This window comes from Branchiostoma floridae, chromosome 17, assembly GCF_000003815.2.
Source record: "Branchiostoma floridae strain S238N-H82 chromosome 17, Bfl_VNyyK, whole genome shotgun sequence".
Lineage (NCBI taxonomy): Eukaryota > Metazoa > Chordata > Leptocardii > Amphioxiformes > Branchiostomatidae > Branchiostoma > Branchiostoma floridae.
The window spans coordinates 16,745,779-16,763,716 of NC_049995.1; the positions used below are offsets into that span (position 1 = coordinate 16,745,779).

Sequence of the window (17,938 nt, forward strand, 5' to 3'; positions counted from 1 at the left end):
GGGTGAATGGCCCTGTGTGATGCAGGTCGCTATTATATTACTAGTCTCTACCAGACCGACTACGCTAGCCATTATAAGGGAGAATAATCCACCAGTAGAGTTTTTCTATCAGGAGATTTGGCAGGCCACTCCGGATGGGAAACATGAACCTTAGCGTGGACTGACTCCTCCGGCCAATTTCCCGATTTTTTTGGCCGGTATCCACAATTTTCATACCCCCGTTGGATTGAAGGCCTGGTGGAGGCCATTCTATTCCTGACAAGAAAATTTGAGGAAACGACTTAATTATTTACGTGTTTTTAACAGTCAGTCATGCGTAATTATACATGTAGTAGTAAGCCATTTTATTCTTGCTTTTTACTCCTGCTGGAAAGTACTAGTACTACCCGTAAATACCACCATAAGAAACACCGACACCGAGCTAGAAACAGTGTTTCGTTCTATATTGGAACTTCACCGATAACGACTCTTCTGGCTACCATTCTGACATGATCATATTGTACTTGATCTTAAGCTATTTTTTTCAAACAAATATGTCTAGGAACACTTACACTGATAAGCACTACACTGCAACTGAGGACCATGACTAAAAAGTGGATGTCTTTGACCAAAAAGAAAGTTTCTTTCGCGTTCTTTACATCTCGTTTGTGGATGCGTGTGTGTGCCTATCGGTAGCTTTAAGAATGCCCCTGGGTCTAGTTTAAATCTTCTCTCTGAAGTTGACGGTCCAACACTGATTTCTCTGAGGGTTTTGAACATCAGCCTTCCAATGATGATGGCCTCTGTACGTTTTGTGTTTGCTTCAGATCGATAGCATAGTGCTGATGACGTTTTGTGTTTGCCTTATCACCCTATCCCTGTCTCTCCGTGTCTCTGTCTGTCTTTCTCTGCATCTCTCCCTGTCTCTCTCTCTGTCTCTCTCTGTATCCCCTGTCTCTCTCTCTCTCTCTGCCTCTCTCTCTCTCTCTCTCTCTCTCTCTCTCTCTCTCTCTCTCTTGGTAGTGCTGCAGAACCCGTTTATGTATCTTCTGTCTTGGACAAGCGGAAACTAATTTCTATGAGGGGATAAACAGCAAGGTTGTTTGATGATGGTCTCTGTACGGTTTCTTTGTCCGTCTGTTTCTTTGTCTGTCTGTTTTTCCGTCTGTCTGTCTGCCTGATTCTCTGTTTGTCTGTTTCTCCGTCGGTCTCTCTGTTTTCTCTCTGTTTTTCTCTCTGTGTCTGTTTGTCTGTCTGTTTGTCTGCATGTCTGCCTGATTCTCTGTTTGTCTGTTTCTTTCTCTGTCTGTCAGTTTGCTTATCTGTCTGTCTGTCTGTCTGCCTGCTTGTCTGTCAGTCCTTTTCCCCCTTCCTTTCTCTCTCTCTCTCTCTCTCTCTGGGTACTGCAGTAGAACTTCCCGTTTCTGTATCTTTTCTCCCGAACACGCGAGAACTGATTTCTCAGCGGGGTTTAAATTGAACATCAGCCGTGCAATCATGACGGCCTCTGTACGGCCTGTGTTTGCTTCTGATCATCCCGGACCGATTCCCAGCAATCATGGCGGCCTTCTGATCATACCGCAGAGTTGAATCAATACCCTTCTGATGAGACCACCAGCAACATGTTTGCCTGTATGGTTTCTCTGTCTGTCTGTCTGTCTGTCTGCCTACCTGTCTGTCTGTTTTTCTAACTGTCTGTCTGTCTGATTCTCTCTCTGTTTCTCTCTCTGTTTCATGGTTCTCTCTCTCTCTCTGTCAGTTTGTTTATTTGTTTGTTTGTTTGCTTGCCTGTCTGTTAGACTGTCTCCAAGTCTTTCCTCCCTCCCTTTCTTTCTCTCTCGTTTCTGTATCTCCTGTCCCGAACACGCGGGCACTGATTTCTCAACGGGTTTTGAACATCACCCGTGCAATCATGACGGCCGCTGTATGTCCTGTGTTCGCTTCTGATCATCCCAGACCGATTCCCATCTGAGACTGCCAGGAACATGTCTGCCTTATTACCCGGTTGCTAAGGTTGTTGCCTCCATGAAAAATGGAGGTACAGTTTTTTAATTTTTTCTCTCTCTGTATTTTCCCCCCTCTCTCTCTTTGTCTCTCTCTGTGTATGTGAGTTTCTCAAAGATGAGGGTCAAGTTTGGGCCTCCTGGTGGCTAGCCTGAGAACTACAGCAGTACTTTCCGTTTTCTTTGCTGGACACGCTAAGGTCTTGTATTTTATTTTCTCTTAAATAACAGAATCAAAAGCCAATGACATTTTCCATTCAGCAAAGTCTGCTTAAGAACTTGCAGAAATTTCATCTTTAAAGGCTTCTATCTATGATTTCGTTGAAGACTATATTCACATGGGGATGGTAATTTGAAACTTCCGTTGATCAAAAGCATCTCTGTAAGGTAAGAATTTAATCCGTAATCTTTCTCCAACTGTCTAGACAACAAGGGTCGTTTTACCAGTTGTTAAGATTGTTTTTGTAGCCTCAAGGACCACTAGAGCACTAGGCCCAGAAGAGATTTAAGTGAGACGAAGATTTTTTCATGTTTTCACAGAAATTGAATCCAAGCGTCTTTTGTTACAAATTCAATAAAAGAAAGTGGTGTTAAAAGGTTTAATCCTCTTGAGATTCAATTCGTATTTGAAAGGACGTTTGAAGCTTCTGTTGATCTAAGGCGTCTTTGTTTACATGGTGGTATTTAAAAATGCAGTCCTCAACCTTTCGTCTATAGTCTGGGGAGTCGGATAGTTTCTCCAATGTATCTTGGAAACTTATAGTCTGGGTACCATCCGGGTAGTAGTTCACTCCTATGTTCGCGTCTGCTATCCAGGAACAGCAGAGAAGTGATATATATAGTGTATGATAAATGTTCGAGCGAGAATAGACTGTATATAGTATATAATTAACGCCAGAGCGGATGGTACCTAGGCTAGGAAACTCATCTGTGTTGGTAGCAATCACTCCAATGCTAAATGTTTGGTCATCAGTGTTGGTCCTAAAGAAGGCCACTGCGGTCGTTGAAAATTTGAGCCGAGTATGCCTTTGTATTGTAAGTTTAGCACTGCACTAATCGAGAATCTCTGGGGTGTTCTTATGGTAAGATCACAGAGCGAGACTGTAACTTATGTATCCTTCCTGTAATGTGTTTCAAAACCTACAGCCCTTTGGCCGCAAATTTCTGTCGTATTGAGGCTGCAATTTAGCCCCTGGCTGTGATCGCGGAGATAGAGAAGTTGGTCCACGCACGTACGTAATGAATGTACGTGGGACAAGCCGCACAACATCCCCCCACTCTATCAAACACCGCTAATAACTACATGGTATGTATAAGGACACTGATGAATAGGGCATTTCCCCTTTATATAGGTCAGGCAACCGGACCAGACTAGCCACCAAATAAGTTCACAGACGAATCGATAGTTTTTACGTAGTGTTGAAGTGAACCAAGGCCTAGGGGGATTAACCAATTGATAAATAAGCTTATACCCGATAGGAGACAATCATTGGATTTGGAGTAGTCATCAGAGAAACCCAACAGTGCATGTCAAAGATAGGAGCTGAGGTTACAGCAGGTTAGGTGGGGTAAATGGTTTATTGTCTAGCTCTATTGAATGGCGCCGTTGGAAGTTTTGATCCGTCTGGTAAGAGGTCGTTGCCATTTGTAATTGTCGATGCCATATCACTGATCGGCCGTTGCCGTATACGAGCGTACCGTAACTTGGAGATTGCTGGCATGAAGCGAACAACGTTTAAAAAGTAACAATTCGTCTGAAAATGGGCACAAAATTATTGGAAAATAAAGGGAATACCAAGGTTGAGTCAAGATAAAAAAAATAAGATGTAAAAGATCAAAAATGAAGAATGTATTGTTCGATATACTATATACTTTGTTCAGTTATTTGTTTGATCTTCCTGGCCACTTAGATTTCATACTGATGGCAACGTATTCTTTCTGTTGCCAATATTTCTTTATTCGCACGTTCGCATGAGTTACGGGGTTCCAACAGGATTCCACATCCATTCAATCATATCAACACGTCTGTACTTCATATGGCATTGACCGTTAACGGAAAATGATGGTGTATAAAAAGGTTTTGAATAGGCAGTCTATCATCGCTAGGAGTCGCTTCTACATAGTCGAGACACGGCTGGGTTTAGTTAGAAATTACGTCACCCCAACGCTAGTCTCCAAGCAGACGTGTCAGCTGTATGAAAAAAAAAGATAAGAATTTGGCCATATAGGGACAAAAAAGTTACCGTGCGATTTCAGTCTTTTGCAGTCTATCTGCAGGCCGGTCAGTTCACTCCTGGGCCAATACTAGGCTTTTATTCCCAACTTGGCCATAGTCTGCTATTCGGAGTCTGGAAGAGACGCCAACACAGCCATTGCATTGTTCACAAAAACAATACTCTCTAAAAAAAAAGAACAGTCTGAGCACAAACTACGTTTCTATCCAGTCACTAAAAATGACAGTGGGAACAAGAGACTATGATACAGTGTATGTAAATATATCTCTGTTATATACTTTATCTCTGATCGTTGCCTCTTCCATCATGACCTCAATAAAAAGCGGCCTGCAGGCCGATTTGAGCTTTCATGAGTAAATAACGGTTCAAACAAACGTTTATGCTTTAATATTTTAATGTTTCTACTGACAATAAGTAAAGCTGAAGTCCTTGTCCTGAATACGAATATCTCTATCATAATATATATGAATATAATAACTTAAACATTTTAGTGTCATTCAACAACAAAGTGTAGTTAAAGAAGTGCATAGAATTACTAGTATTATGGTTACTTTGAATCAAAATATGGTTAACTTTATTTTAGGAACAGTTAGATAATAGGAAAACCTGGAACCACTGGTAAAGAACAAACTACAATGCAGTATTCTAAAAAAAAAACAGAAAAAGAATGATTAAACAGATAATACTGAGAAATAAAATATGATACTAACATATTTCATACACAAAGCAACATGTTTGTATGCATAAAATTTCATCTTTGTAGATAACGATCAAAGTTAACAGTTACATTCTAGCTCTGCATGTAAACTTCACAAATCTCAAACAAAATCAACCATGTCATAGTACACTTGAAACTGCATCTGAATGAGTAAAAGTTAGCACCCTATTTAAAGACAGAGTTTTATGACCCGAATAGCTGGAAACCGTACCCTATGATTTGCAAATATTGTGAAAAAAAGTTTATTGCAAGTAAATAATAATATATTTCTGAATGATTGCAAGTTTAATTTTGCTATCTCTATATTTCCTATATATGGCAAGTTCAAGTTATGGGAATATCAATAACAAAATTCTCATCCAATAATTCAGTAACTTGAACAAAAATTATCATTCAAACCATGTTCCTATCAGTTTCTTGCACAATTGTTTGAAAGCATGACACGAGAATATGTATCAACAACACTTTGACATATAACCTTGATTATAGTATTCTTACTATTATAATTATATTCATGCACAATTTTCAGGAAAGTATGACAAAAGAATATGTGTCAACAGTGCTTTGACATATATTCTTTGTTATTGCATTCTTATTGTAGCAAAAATAGTTAAATCTATGCGAAAGCAGCTCAGTAACTTGAACGATTATTATCATTCAAACTGTGTTCCCTAACATTTCTTGCACTCTTATGGAAAGCATGCTACTTATATACAGTCACATCTATTGTAGCAAAAATAGTCTGATTTATAGCAAAGCTGATCATAGACACTTCTGGGTCTGTTATTAGTGTATTGGTATTGATGTCTACCTTATTAGTGCAGCAATGCAGCAATCCGTTACATACATTACACATTGAAAAGGGTATCTCACTGATTTCTCTGCTTAGCACTGTATGTAAAGAGGAGTATTGCAGTTGAACATCTACTGTAGTGACTGCACAAAGTTGTGCGGCCCAAGAGCTGTAGAAACAGAGACAGGCACTGTCCTACGGTGCGGAGACTCTTGACTACAGAAACAACATTGCATTGATCAATATTGCCAATATATAAGCCTTATACATTGTAGTGAAATATTGCAGTGACAATATATATATACTGTACAACTTTCTTGAAGCATTAGCTACCTAACATCTGCTGTAAAAATACATCTGTTTCCTTACAGTTAAAGGAGTTACCCATTGTAAACTTTAGTCTATTTAATACTGATTGGTCTGTTGAATGTACAGTCCCTAAGTGTATACACAGTACTAGCATATGATTCCATATTCTACCAGCTTGTCTGGTGTTTCTAAGTCACCTTTCTGAAGGTAAGAAACATTTACATTACAACTATATAGAAGACCTTTACATCAAACGAAGAGTCTTATCACGGCCTTCTTGATAATGTCCGGAACACCTTGAATGATATCTGAAGTGTGCACACCTTGGGGACTGCTCATACTGCATTGGTATAGTTCTTAAGACATTTGATATAACAGCCCCAGTTGTTACTTATCATGTGTGGTCACACCCCAGTGTGGGTTTTCATGTGACTCAGTCGGAAAGGCAGACCTCGGACGTAGTTGTAGTTGCTGGTGCTACACATGTCAAGTCAACTCTGCCATCTATCGATCAAGGGACTGTCAATCTTCGAGTTGAAGCCTTAGAATCTGAAGCCTGTTTTCCAGAGTTGGACGCATTGCTGTCGCTGTTACCAGTCTGTGGTTTCTCCTCAGTGTGAGTCTTTACATGAAGCAACATGCTCACTTTTAGTGCTGTGGCATAGTCACACTGTTTACAGTTGTACAGAGTGCTGTGTTTGGAGAAGTCTACGGTGTACATAAGTTTGTACGACGGAGACTTTGGAGGCAAAACTTTGGTTGCTTTTTTGTATGACTGAGACTTCGAGGGCGATAACTTACTTTTGCTCACATGTTTGTCGTTTTGGGGCTTACGCAATTCGTGCACTTTTTGGATGTGGGCTGAGAGAGTAAATTCGTAGTTCGTCTTGAAGTCGCATTCCTCGCAAGCGAATCGCTTCGTTTCGCTGTGCTTGAACATGTGCATCTCCCACTTTGACCTTTCCGAGGTCGCGAACGAGCACTGTCCGCAGAGATACCGCTTGGGGGAGGAAGCGGAGTGTTGGGCCAGATGTTGATCAAACTCCCGGACATGATTTGTAGCGTAAACACACTGCCCACACCTGTAAGGCTTGGACAAGTTAGTGGCACTCGGTTTGATACGTCGCTTTCCTTTCTCCAAGCTATGTCTTGTTCGTCTGCAGGGTTCCTCTCCCGTGTCAATCTCATAGTTCATGGCTTCTTGTCTCCTTTCTTCAGCTTTCTCGGTCATAACACTACTCTTGTAAACTTTCTTCTTATATTTTGAAGATGTAGACTTCTGCCAGCTCTTGCCACTTTTATATTTTCTCTTACGATTTTGACTAGTTTGGTTGCTGCCGTGTGCTGCACTATGGATGTCCTCTTGTGACGTTGTAGCATCATTGTCAGTTTTCTGTTTGGCTCGGACAGCCATGTGACTAGTGGGCTGATGTCTGTGGTTTGTGTAAGCTGTTACATCGTCCCTCTTCTTGGCTTCCGCTGCCCTGTGAACTGCCATGTGTCGGGTGAGAACACCTTTGTGTTTGGTGCTGAACCCACACTGCTGACACTTCAGGGGGCCGTCGGCCGTGTGGCACTTCAAGTGAATTAGTAATTTAGACTTTGACATTGCGGCATACGGACACTTGTGACACTTGTGGGGTTTGTCGACACCGTGTCTGACTATGTGTCTTTTTAAATCAGATGTTAAGTCTGTGGCATAACCACACTCCTTACACATAAATCGTTTACTCCCGCTCCTCTGTTTACTGTTCGAATTTACAAAAAGGTGATATTGTGGTGACTGCTGACCCTTTTTGTCATGTGTGCCATTTTGGTGCACTTCCATCTTTAGAGTTGTGACATTGCTGAGTTTGTTCCTAGCGTGCATCTTCCTTCGTTTAGGTTCGTTGTTTGTCTGAGATTCACTTCGATCAACAACTAGTTGTTCCTCTGCTTGTGGAGGGCTATGTCCACCCTCTTGTGCTGTTGAACTTGAACTTGTAACATTGACACTCTTCTTGGCTTCCTCTGCCCTATGTACTGCCATATGTCGAGTCAGAACACCTTTACGTTTTGTGCTGAACCCGCACTGTACACATTTCAGTGGATCTTTGGCAGTGTGCCGCTTCATGTGACGGCGTAAGTTCAACTTTTCAATGGCGGCATAGGAACACTGGTCACACTTGTAGGGCCTCTCACCACCATGTCTCAACTGGTGTCTTTTTAAATCAGCTTTATACGCTGTGGAGTAACTGCACTCCTTACACTGAAATGGTTTCCTCCTACTTGTCTCTATGCTGTTCGAAGTCCCCAACAAGTGATCTTGCTGTGACTGCTTATCTTCTGTGTTCTCTGTAGTACCGTTTGGGCTTGCTTCCAACTTTAGAGTGTTCATTGCCTTGCTGAACTTCTTCCTAGCATGTGTCTTCCTACGTTTTGGAGGAGGGCTACTGTTTGTCTCAGGTTCACTTGGATCACTGCATGCTTGTTGATTCACAACTTGTGGAGAGCTAGTTCCATCGTCTTGTGCTGTTGAGCTTGCTAAATTGTCCCTCTTGCCTGTTTTCTTTCCCCGGTGGACATGTGGTGACTGTTTACCTTCTGTGTCCTCTGTACCATCTTTGCTCGCTTCCAACTTCGCAGTGGTCATAGCATTGCTGAATTTCTTCTTAGCATGTGTCTTCCTAAGTCTTGCAAGAGGAGGGTTGCTGTCTGTCTCTGATTCACTTGGATCAATGAGTACTTGTTTCACAACTTGTGGAGAGCTAGGTCCATCGTCTTGTGCTGTTGAACTTGTTAAATTGTTTCTCTTGCCTGCTTTCTTGTCCCGGTGGAGTGCCATGTGCCTTGCGAGAACGTTTCTACTTTTTGCGCTGAATCCGCACTGCACACATTTCAGTGGGCCGTCAGAAGTGTGCCGTTCTATGTGACGGAGTAAGGTCAACTTTTCAATTGCAGCATACGGACACTTGTCACACTTGTAGGGTCTTTCCCCACCATGTCTCAACTGGTGTCTTTTTAAATCACCTTTATATGCTGTAGAGTAACCGCACTCCTTACACTGAAATGGTTTACTCTCACTCCTTTGTTTGCTGTTGTTCGAAGTTCCTAAAAAGCGATCTTGTGGTGACTTTTTACCTTCTGCGTTCTCCATGTCATCTTGGTTCGCTTCCGACTTCACAGTGGTGACATTGTTGGGCGTCTCAACTTTACTCTTAGTCTGCGTCTTCCTACGCTTTGAAGGAGGGGGTTCGTTGCCTGTTTCTGACGCACTTAGATCACTGACTAGATGTTCTACTGCCACTGCAGAGTTATATGCTACTTCCTGTGCAGCTGAAGTTGCACCACTCTTGTCAGCTTTCTCTCTCCTATGTACTGCCATGTGCCTGCCGAGAATGTTTCCATGTTTTGTGTTAAATCCACACTGCTGACACGTAAGAGGGCTGTTTGTGGCATGGCATTTCATGTGGATGAGCAAGTTCGACTTTCGAATGGTGGCATAGCTGCACTGGTCACACTTGTGAGGTTTCTCCCCACTGTGTGTCAGCGTGTGTCTTTTGAGAGTTTGTTTATGCGGTGAGGAATAGCTGCACTCCTTACACTTAAACCATTTATTCCCTTTCCTGTGTTTGCTGCTCAAAGTCCCCAACAAGTGATCTTGCAGCAACTGTTTATCTTCTGTGTTGTGTGTACTGTCTTGGCTTGCTTTCTTCCTAAACCTAGCATGTGTCTTTCTAAGTCTTGCAGGAGGTTTGCTGGTTGTCTGGGACTCACATAGATCACTGAATAGTTGTTGTTCTCCTGCTGACGAAGTGCTAGGTCCATCTTCTTGTGTTGTAACATTGTCACTCGTGCCTGCATCCGTTTCTGTATGGCCAGCTATGTGTCGGTCAAGAATAATCCTGCGTCTTGTGCTAAATCCACACTGTCTGCATTTCAGCGGGGAGTTGGCAGGGTGGCACTTCATATGCACACGCAAGTGAGCCTGTCGAATCGTCGCATAGCTGCATTGCTCACACTTGTAGGGCCTGTCACCGCCGTGTAAGAGCATGTGTTTCGTTAAAGTATGTTTGTATGCTGTGGAAAACCCACACTCCCTACATCTAAACCGTTTGGGCTTCTTTCGTGGCCTTGGAACATCATCGTCCAAGAACAAAAGATCCGCTCCGTTGTCTGTACCATCCGCCTGGCTCACTTCAGTTCTCGCCTCCATGGCTCCGGTGAACCTAACTCTCTTTTTAGTCCGTGTTCTTAGACGTGATTTACACTTGTTTTCTTGGGTTTTCTCTGGTTCACTTTTGACTATTGTCTCTTTGCTGGCATTGTGTTCATCTACTGGAGGTGTCGCGTTTGTAGCATTTTCATCTTCCTTTTTATTGCGACCTGACATGTATTTTGTGATAACTTGCTGGTAACTTGTTGAAGGACTAGACTTCTTGCTTGTCTCAAGTTCATTACCAAGATGTCCATCTGTAGGAGACGTAGCGTTGTGTTCCTCATTTTGAGAGGCTCCAACAGTGTCGTTCTTCGCGGCTTCTTTTTTCGTATGGACTGCCATGTGCTTGGTTAGAACATTTAGCTGGTTTGCGCTAAATCCACACTGCTTACACTTTAGAGGGCTGTCGGCAGCATGGTGTTTCACGTGAGCTAAAAACTGTTTCTTCCTGATGGCAGCGTAGTTGCACCGGTCACACTTGTAGGGCTTGTCACCGTGTCGTAGCATGTGCACTTTGAGATTAGACCTAACAGCAGTGGAATAGCTACACACGCCACACTTGAATGGTTTGTACAGAGTCCTGTATTTATCTTTTATCACGTAACTGGGCTTGAGGCGTCGTCCCTTTCTGGTTTCTTTGCCATCTTGTGTGCCTGCGACACGGCCGGGTGTGGGGTCCTCAAATTGTGAAGACTCGGCACTTGGTTGGTTGTCCATGTTGTCCGCCTAGCTTCCTGCAAAAAAAGAAATTAACAACAATGTGTACTATTAAAAAAAAAAAAAAAACTATTCATAACGAAGTACTACTATTACACTAATTTATTCTGGAATACTAGATTCCCTAGTAAGTGCCCTAGTACAGAAATATTCCCATATACTGTACATGTATGACACATGTAGTGATGTACAGTAAAACCTGTCTATAACAGCCACTCAATGGATTGACAAAATGTGACCACTGTAGACCTGGTGGCCACTGTAGAGACAATCCTGATTAATTGACTACAAGCAATACGTTACACATGATTTCAGTACCCACTGATCTTTCTCACCAAGTAACATTGTCTTGATGGTCACAAAATTCAACTGACCCTGCCAAAGTCAAATCTACCCATAGTGATAACTGATTGATATTGCCATGCGCAATATTGGTAAATTCGTCAACAAAGACTTGTACTTTAACATTAAAGGCACGCATACCTTCCACTACCGTCAAATTGATCCTGTCGAGAACTCCAAATCCTAGTAAACTACGATTTAATTTTAAACTCGGTGCAGGGTGACACATGGACGCTGTATGCTCACAGTATTGTCAGTAGGCAGTCAGTGTCTCTGTATCTATGGGACTGGAAATCGTGTGGCCGTGGCCGTTCAAGTGGCAAATTCAACAAAACGTAGAGTGGCTTCAGTTGAATTCAATCTTTACTAGTACCTTGTTTTCTCCCTTTGATATGATTGTTCAGTGGGATATGTCTCAAAAAGAATATGACACTTCTTTATAATTGTATTGGATCTCCCCTTCTCTGTGTTTGCGTAAAGACATTCCTCACCTGTCACAGTGAAATTTCCCTTTTCTTCTGAACAATTATGCAAGAAACGGGCCGTCATTCAATGACACTTCTAATTTCTGTGCAAGTCATTTGCATATGAATGACGGAAAAAAAAACATGTCCCAACAGATACTAAGCAATATAATTTGCGTTGGGTTTAAACTTCAAGTCAGCTATATTCTAGAACAGTTGATAAACTACACACGTATGCATGCCACACGTATTTAAGTAAGGATAATTTTTGGTTACAGGTTTAACACTACAGCTCATTTCAACCCAATTTTTGAAATCCTTACGTCATACTCGAATAATTTCAATATTCCTGATTTTTTGGTTTAAATTATATCTACACATTGCGCTGCCATTCTGATCAAATAGGAAACTCATTTTCATATCATAACGACAGGAAAAGAAGCATGCAGCAAACAGGAAATTTATAATTTTTTGCGCCCCCCTCCCCAAGCCAAGCCGAATAAAAATCCACGTCATCCAGCGATTTTCATCAGAGTTGATCCGAAAACAAGGCACTTCCTCAACGAAATATGTAAAACACACATACCAGCGATCACTGAACGAAATCAAAGCACTCGTAGTGCCTTTTTTCCAGTCAAAAGTTGTTACTTTTTCTGTCAGTGTCCCCGTGCAAGTTCCGCAAGTAAAAAGGTCTCGCTCTGAAGTTTGGAACCTCAGGTCAATCCATTTCCCAGTGTGGGGGCCGACTTTTTACTGATTTGCGGGTAAAATAAGATAGAGGGCAAATGTACGTTTCAGTGTGGGGCATTCGCTCTTGCTATTACGATGACGCAATGCACGTGTGCTTTTGGAAAATTTAAAGGGTACAAAATGTAGTTTCATATTACGGTTTTCGTGAATGGGACTGAACCATTTTAGACAGTGGGGGGCACATTTTTTGCCTTTTCTAAGATTACAAACATTTTGGATATTCACAAAGATGTTTATACTTATCTTTGGTGTCAACAGTAAACGCTGTTGTGTCTTTGTGCAAAAGTTAACAAACAGGCATTGTGGACATACATGTAGCGGAGAGGTCTCGAGTTCGAATCCGGCTGCCGTGTCACCGATCTTGTGCCCTTGGGACAGGCACTTCACATGACTTTCCTCACTTTACTCAGGTGAAAACAGCGTACCTAGGTTCGGCTAGGACGTTAAATGGAGGTCCCGTGTCTGGGGAGAGCCATACCCAAGGCACGTTAAAGAACCCCCACACGTGCCATGGTGCGTTGGAACAAACAATTCTGTCTAGAGTTTCACTACAAATCACCCGGACGGTGGCCTGTAAAAATCCTGGTTGGGCTGTTTTTCACTCCTGGCACCATATGGACAGTGGGGACTCACCGTGGTTTGGCTACCATCCTAGGAAGTTACCTCACTGACTGAAAAGTCTAATTCTTAAAGCACCAAATTTTCTGCATATGTTGCCCAGGAATGTCTCAAGAAAACATACCCTTCTTGTGTTGAACCCTGTTGTTGCGTTCCTGATAGTCAGTAGACTTGGATTGGCCAGACTACATCATTCACTACAATCTATTATAGAAATTGCTAAACTTTCTTTCCAACACTGAATTGATATACTTACCCTTTAAATCTCACTACCATCTGTTGTCTTCTTTTACAGTGCAGAAACTCCCAATCTTTGCAACCTTACTGCAGACACATACACATTAAAACAGTCACACACACACACACACACTTATGCATACAGATGCACATGCATACATACAGGCACGTGCACAGACATACACATACACACACACGAAGCATACACACACACACACACACACACACACACATGCATACAAACACACACACACACACTTATGCATACACACACAAACATACACACAGAAGCATAAATCTTCCAACTAAAGACAAAACTGCATGTAGGTGATTGACTGGTATCAAGATTTATTCTGTTCTTATTAAAACAAGCTGGACACTGGAACCCTTCGCCAAACAGTAGTGGGTTTTACCCCTTGTCAATGGGCAAGTGTGGTATAAAGTATTACAACCATAGAGAACAATTAAGGAGTCATCAGAGAAGACAAGAGTGCAACCCATTTCAGACATTAAGAGAAGATCAGAGTGACAAATACATTGTCATACACAGACTGAAATACCAAATAAAATCATACATCCAAAAAGAGTTCTACTTGTACATTTCCATGTGTGTTAATGTTTTGATTTAATAGCAGGATATTACTGTACTAACAATAAGCTTTACGTCATCATTGATTGATACATTTTTGTAAATGTTTCTTATTCAAGCAGATATTTGCGGCTGAAATATCTATCCATACTGTGATATGGAAGTTATGATATACCACAATTGTTCGTGATGTTAAAAGTGATTTCATTTCTGATAATATTGCTTTATTGGCGTAGTATCAAAATCTGTCTACATAGTTTCATATCTATTGTGTCTTGATACCTTTGTATGCAAAATTGAAGGCTTTAGCAATCCAGTGCTTTGTATATCAAGTATTGTAGTACAAAACTAAACGTTCTTCCAACACAAAGGTACACACGGAATAAATTTCCAATGACCACTGTCGCCTTCTTCAGGATCAATACTGATGACCAATCACTATTGGTCATTTATCTCCAAGCAGATCCTACAATGGCATAAGATAGTACCAAACTGGCCAAGGAGTGTAGTCAGCCAAGAGGTGGACATTTGCCATGTAGCCAAACACACTCCTAAGCCGGCTTCACTCCTCTGCCAGCTTTTGACACTATCATATACTACTGTAAGATCTGCTTGGAGATTAATTGGTCATCAGTATTGATCCCAAAGAACAGTCGACAGTGGTCGTTGAAAATCTGACCCGTGAGTATTTTTGTGTTGGAAGAAAGTTTAGCATTGTACTGCGATCACTACCAACACAGATGATATATAAAGTATGTTAGAGACTAGATCCCCCTGTTCTCTAAGTCTTTGACTTTGTAGATGCGGACGAGCCAGTGCTCCGTCGTGTAAGCTTCTTCCAAGACGTCCAGCTCGAAGTCTTTGTTGCCGATCTCAGCGTTGCGGACACGGTCGTAGCCAGTGGGTTTGCCTGGAGAAGGGAGGAGAACAAGTTATCAGAGATGGCAAACTACTTCACCTGCACAGACAATAAGCTCCCTCTGTCAGGATATACAGGAACTGCACTGCAAAAAAAGTCATTCCAACTCACGGACATTCCACAAACAATTTTACTCACTTGGAGTAATGACATCTTAAGCTTTGGGACATAGAAACAGTCTACATCGCATAGCTGGAATATTTTGCAAAACATGCTAGCTTCCCAGGCAAGTGGTGGTAACTATGGGTGGTTACCAGTAAAGTGTACCTGCACAAAACCGTTTTTTCTTATTGAACCGGTCCAGAAAAAACAATTTTTTGTACAAGTACCCAGCCCTAGTTGTAACTGATTATGCTACACTGTCACACCTAATCCAACTTTATAATTGAGTTCCACTCTGAGTCAGTTCTTTGGAAAAAAAAAGAGAAATTATAAATGTCCAAAATGTGCTAGATCAATCTTTATGGGAATCTCACATACTTTGCTTCTATATTCATGGGCTAAGATTTGAAAGCATTTCAAAACAAATGGTACATGTAGTAGTAGTAAAAAACAAAACACAACAGTTCAACTCACCTCCCTCAGTGTAGACAGAGCCGAAGCGATAGTAGCACATCTTGTACATGAGACAGTTGAGCAGGGTTGGCGACCCCTCCCGATCCACGCGGAACTCTCCCGCCGGCGTGTAGTAGTCGTGCTCCTTAATGTGCTCTCCCTTCTCCGTACTGCCTCCGATACGCACCATCCACAGGAACTTGTTGATGTCTGCAGAGAAAAATATATTGAGAAAAGAGGTTTGTTACACTTCTGCAATGACAAACACTAATAGTATAAAACAAACAGTAAAACACCATAAATGCTGCAGTCATGTGTCTCCAACGCAACATCCCGGAAACTGCCCTTAACAGGTTCAATTAGTGAGCAAGGCTTAAGGAGTGGGATGAAAGTCTGGGGCAGTCCAAACTATGTTTACCAGTCTTGGTTCACTTAGTTTCTCAATAATGTCATTATTCACATCAACACAAAAGTTGCTAAAGATTTATACTGCTGTCAGCTTCAAGCTTTGTCATGTACATCTTCTGCAGTCTTCCACAGCTTCTGTTTCTATGATTTGGGTTACACAGTAAAGGTTGGTGTGGTACCTCATCCAATTTCATGATTTCCATGATTCTTTACTACTTTCTAATTCTGTACTCACCATCAGACGAGTAGCCCGTGAGACCACCAAAGATGACTAGCACGTAGTTTACGTCCAGTTCTCGCATGATCTCGTAAGCATGCTCTTCACTGGACGCCATGGCCTGATATGAAAACAAAGGTAAGGGTTGTAAACATTCAGCCCTAAAGACTTTAGATGCTAAAAACAGTGTTGAGTAGTTTTAGAAGAGATAGCTGGTTCTTACCTACTTGTAAAGACCAAGAAATAAAGTGGGTTCCCCACATCTAACTTCATTGTCAGAGGCCTGTGTAAGAGCACTAAAAAGTAGCATGAAGTTTTTTGTCCTTGCCTAATTTACAGGCAATTGACAGAAGGAGATGGATGCCGTTCCTGGACAAAATTTTCGCACTGCAATTGAAAACCAATGCTCTCTTTTATGTTCAGTAAAAAATGACAGTGCCCTGATACACAGGCCCATGTACAGACTGTAATGGTACAATGAAAACACTTGAAGTGCTTCACCTGTCCAACCCTGGATATTTGAGTGTTGTTCTAGGTGTTGTTGTCCACCAGTATGGTCCTGTTGGCCATGGCTGTGATCTAGTAACCATTACTGATAATGTAGTAACTAGTTTTACCTGTCCAACCCTGGATATATGAGTGTTGTTCCAGGTGTTGTTGTCCACTAATATAGTCCTGTTGGCCATGGCTGTGATCTGGTACCCATAATCCCACCAGGACATCACCTTGGCATCCTGGGATGGAACAGGTCAAAGGTTAAAAGGTAACTCTGGATTCATATCTAACATAGTAACAGAAGCAACAAATTACTTTGTATGAACAAAAACTGCTTGTACATGCATTTATATCATGTTCTTTTCTAGACAAGAAACAAAAGAATTCTAACCAGAAGTTTCAAAAACACAGGTATACTCTAAAACAGTGGCATGTGTTGTGTTGTTGATATGTACATGTACATGTAATACATATTCAAGATGGTAGATGTCCAATAGATTTGTGAAAGAACCTTTGTTAAACCTTGAAGGTTGAAACTTTAAAATAATAAGCCTTTACCTATTTATAATAGTGTCCCACAAAACTACTGATGAATACACTTTTAAACTAATCTACATTCACTATCCAATTTTAGTTTAGTTTCCCATCTTATAAGATGTGCAATTTTAAGAAACCAGTGCACTACCCACCTCCGGAGTGTTGTGCCTGAGCCAGTAGTACGCCTCCCTGAAGTCGTCGAAGATGATCCGGCTTCCGTCCCCACCACGGGCAGACAGGACGATCGAAGGGCTGGAGTAGGCCTCGGATGTGACCCAGGTACAGTGGAAGGTGTAGGTGATCAGGAACAGTGACATCATCATGATCACAACACTCGCAACCTGGAGGGATAAATAATAATAATAATAATGATAATAATAATAATGACTATATTGTAAGCTGGAGTAGGCCTCGGATGTGACCCAGGTACAGTGGAAGGTGTAGGTGATCAGGAACAGTGACATCATCATGATCACAACACTCGCAACCTGGAGGGATAAATAATAATAATAATAATGATAATAATAATAATGACTATATTGTAAGCTGGAGTAGGCCTCGGATGTGACCCAGGTACAGTGGAAGGTGTAGGTGATCAGGAACAGTGACATCATCATGATCACAACACTCGCAACCTGGAGGGATAAATAATAATAATAATGATAATAATAATAATAACTATATTGTAAGTTGGAGTAGGCCTCGGAGGTGACCCAGGTACAGTGGAAGGTGTAGGTGATCAGGAACCAGGGCTTTAGCCAGCTCGAATTTTTTTTCCGTCAGCCAATTCCAAACGTCGTGAAAATCGCGAAAATTAATTTTTCCTATGACACTACAAAGTAGTAAATGTTGCCAC

General features: G+C 41.6%; 2 protein-coding genes across 2 annotated transcripts in view; both read right to left on the bottom strand.

The window, feature by feature from the left end:
• Positions 1-5,658: 5,658 nt before the first annotated feature.
• On the bottom strand, positions 5,659-12,440 carry LOC118405134 (zinc finger protein 91-like). The gene is made up of 2 exons (XM_035804551.1): positions 12,344-12,440; positions 5,659-10,968 (listed from the first exon to the last, which is right to left on the bottom strand). Exon 2 carries the CDS (start codon positions 10,949-10,951, stop codon positions 6,548-6,550), a length of 4,404 nt encoding a protein of 1,467 aa, XP_035660444.1. The 5' UTR covers positions 10,952-10,968; positions 12,344-12,440; the 3' UTR covers positions 5,659-6,547.
• A 2,163-nt stretch (positions 12,441-14,603) lies between these two features.
• LOC118405159 (dolichyl-diphosphooligosaccharide--protein glycosyltransferase subunit STT3A-like) overlaps positions 14,604-17,938 on the bottom strand; it is a 17,578-nt gene continuing 14,243 nt past the window's right edge. The window contains exons 14-18 of the mRNA XM_035804584.1: positions 17,235-17,423; positions 16,668-16,784; positions 16,069-16,171; positions 15,447-15,635; positions 14,604-14,861 (exon numbers count right to left, since the gene is read on the bottom strand). Coding sequence (XP_035660477.1) covers positions 14,716-14,861; positions 15,447-15,635; positions 16,069-16,171; positions 16,668-16,784; positions 17,235-17,423 — 744 coding nt within the window. The 3' untranslated portion in view covers positions 14,604-14,715. The remainder of the gene's footprint in view (positions 14,862-15,446; positions 15,636-16,068; positions 16,172-16,667; positions 16,785-17,234; positions 17,424-17,938) is intronic.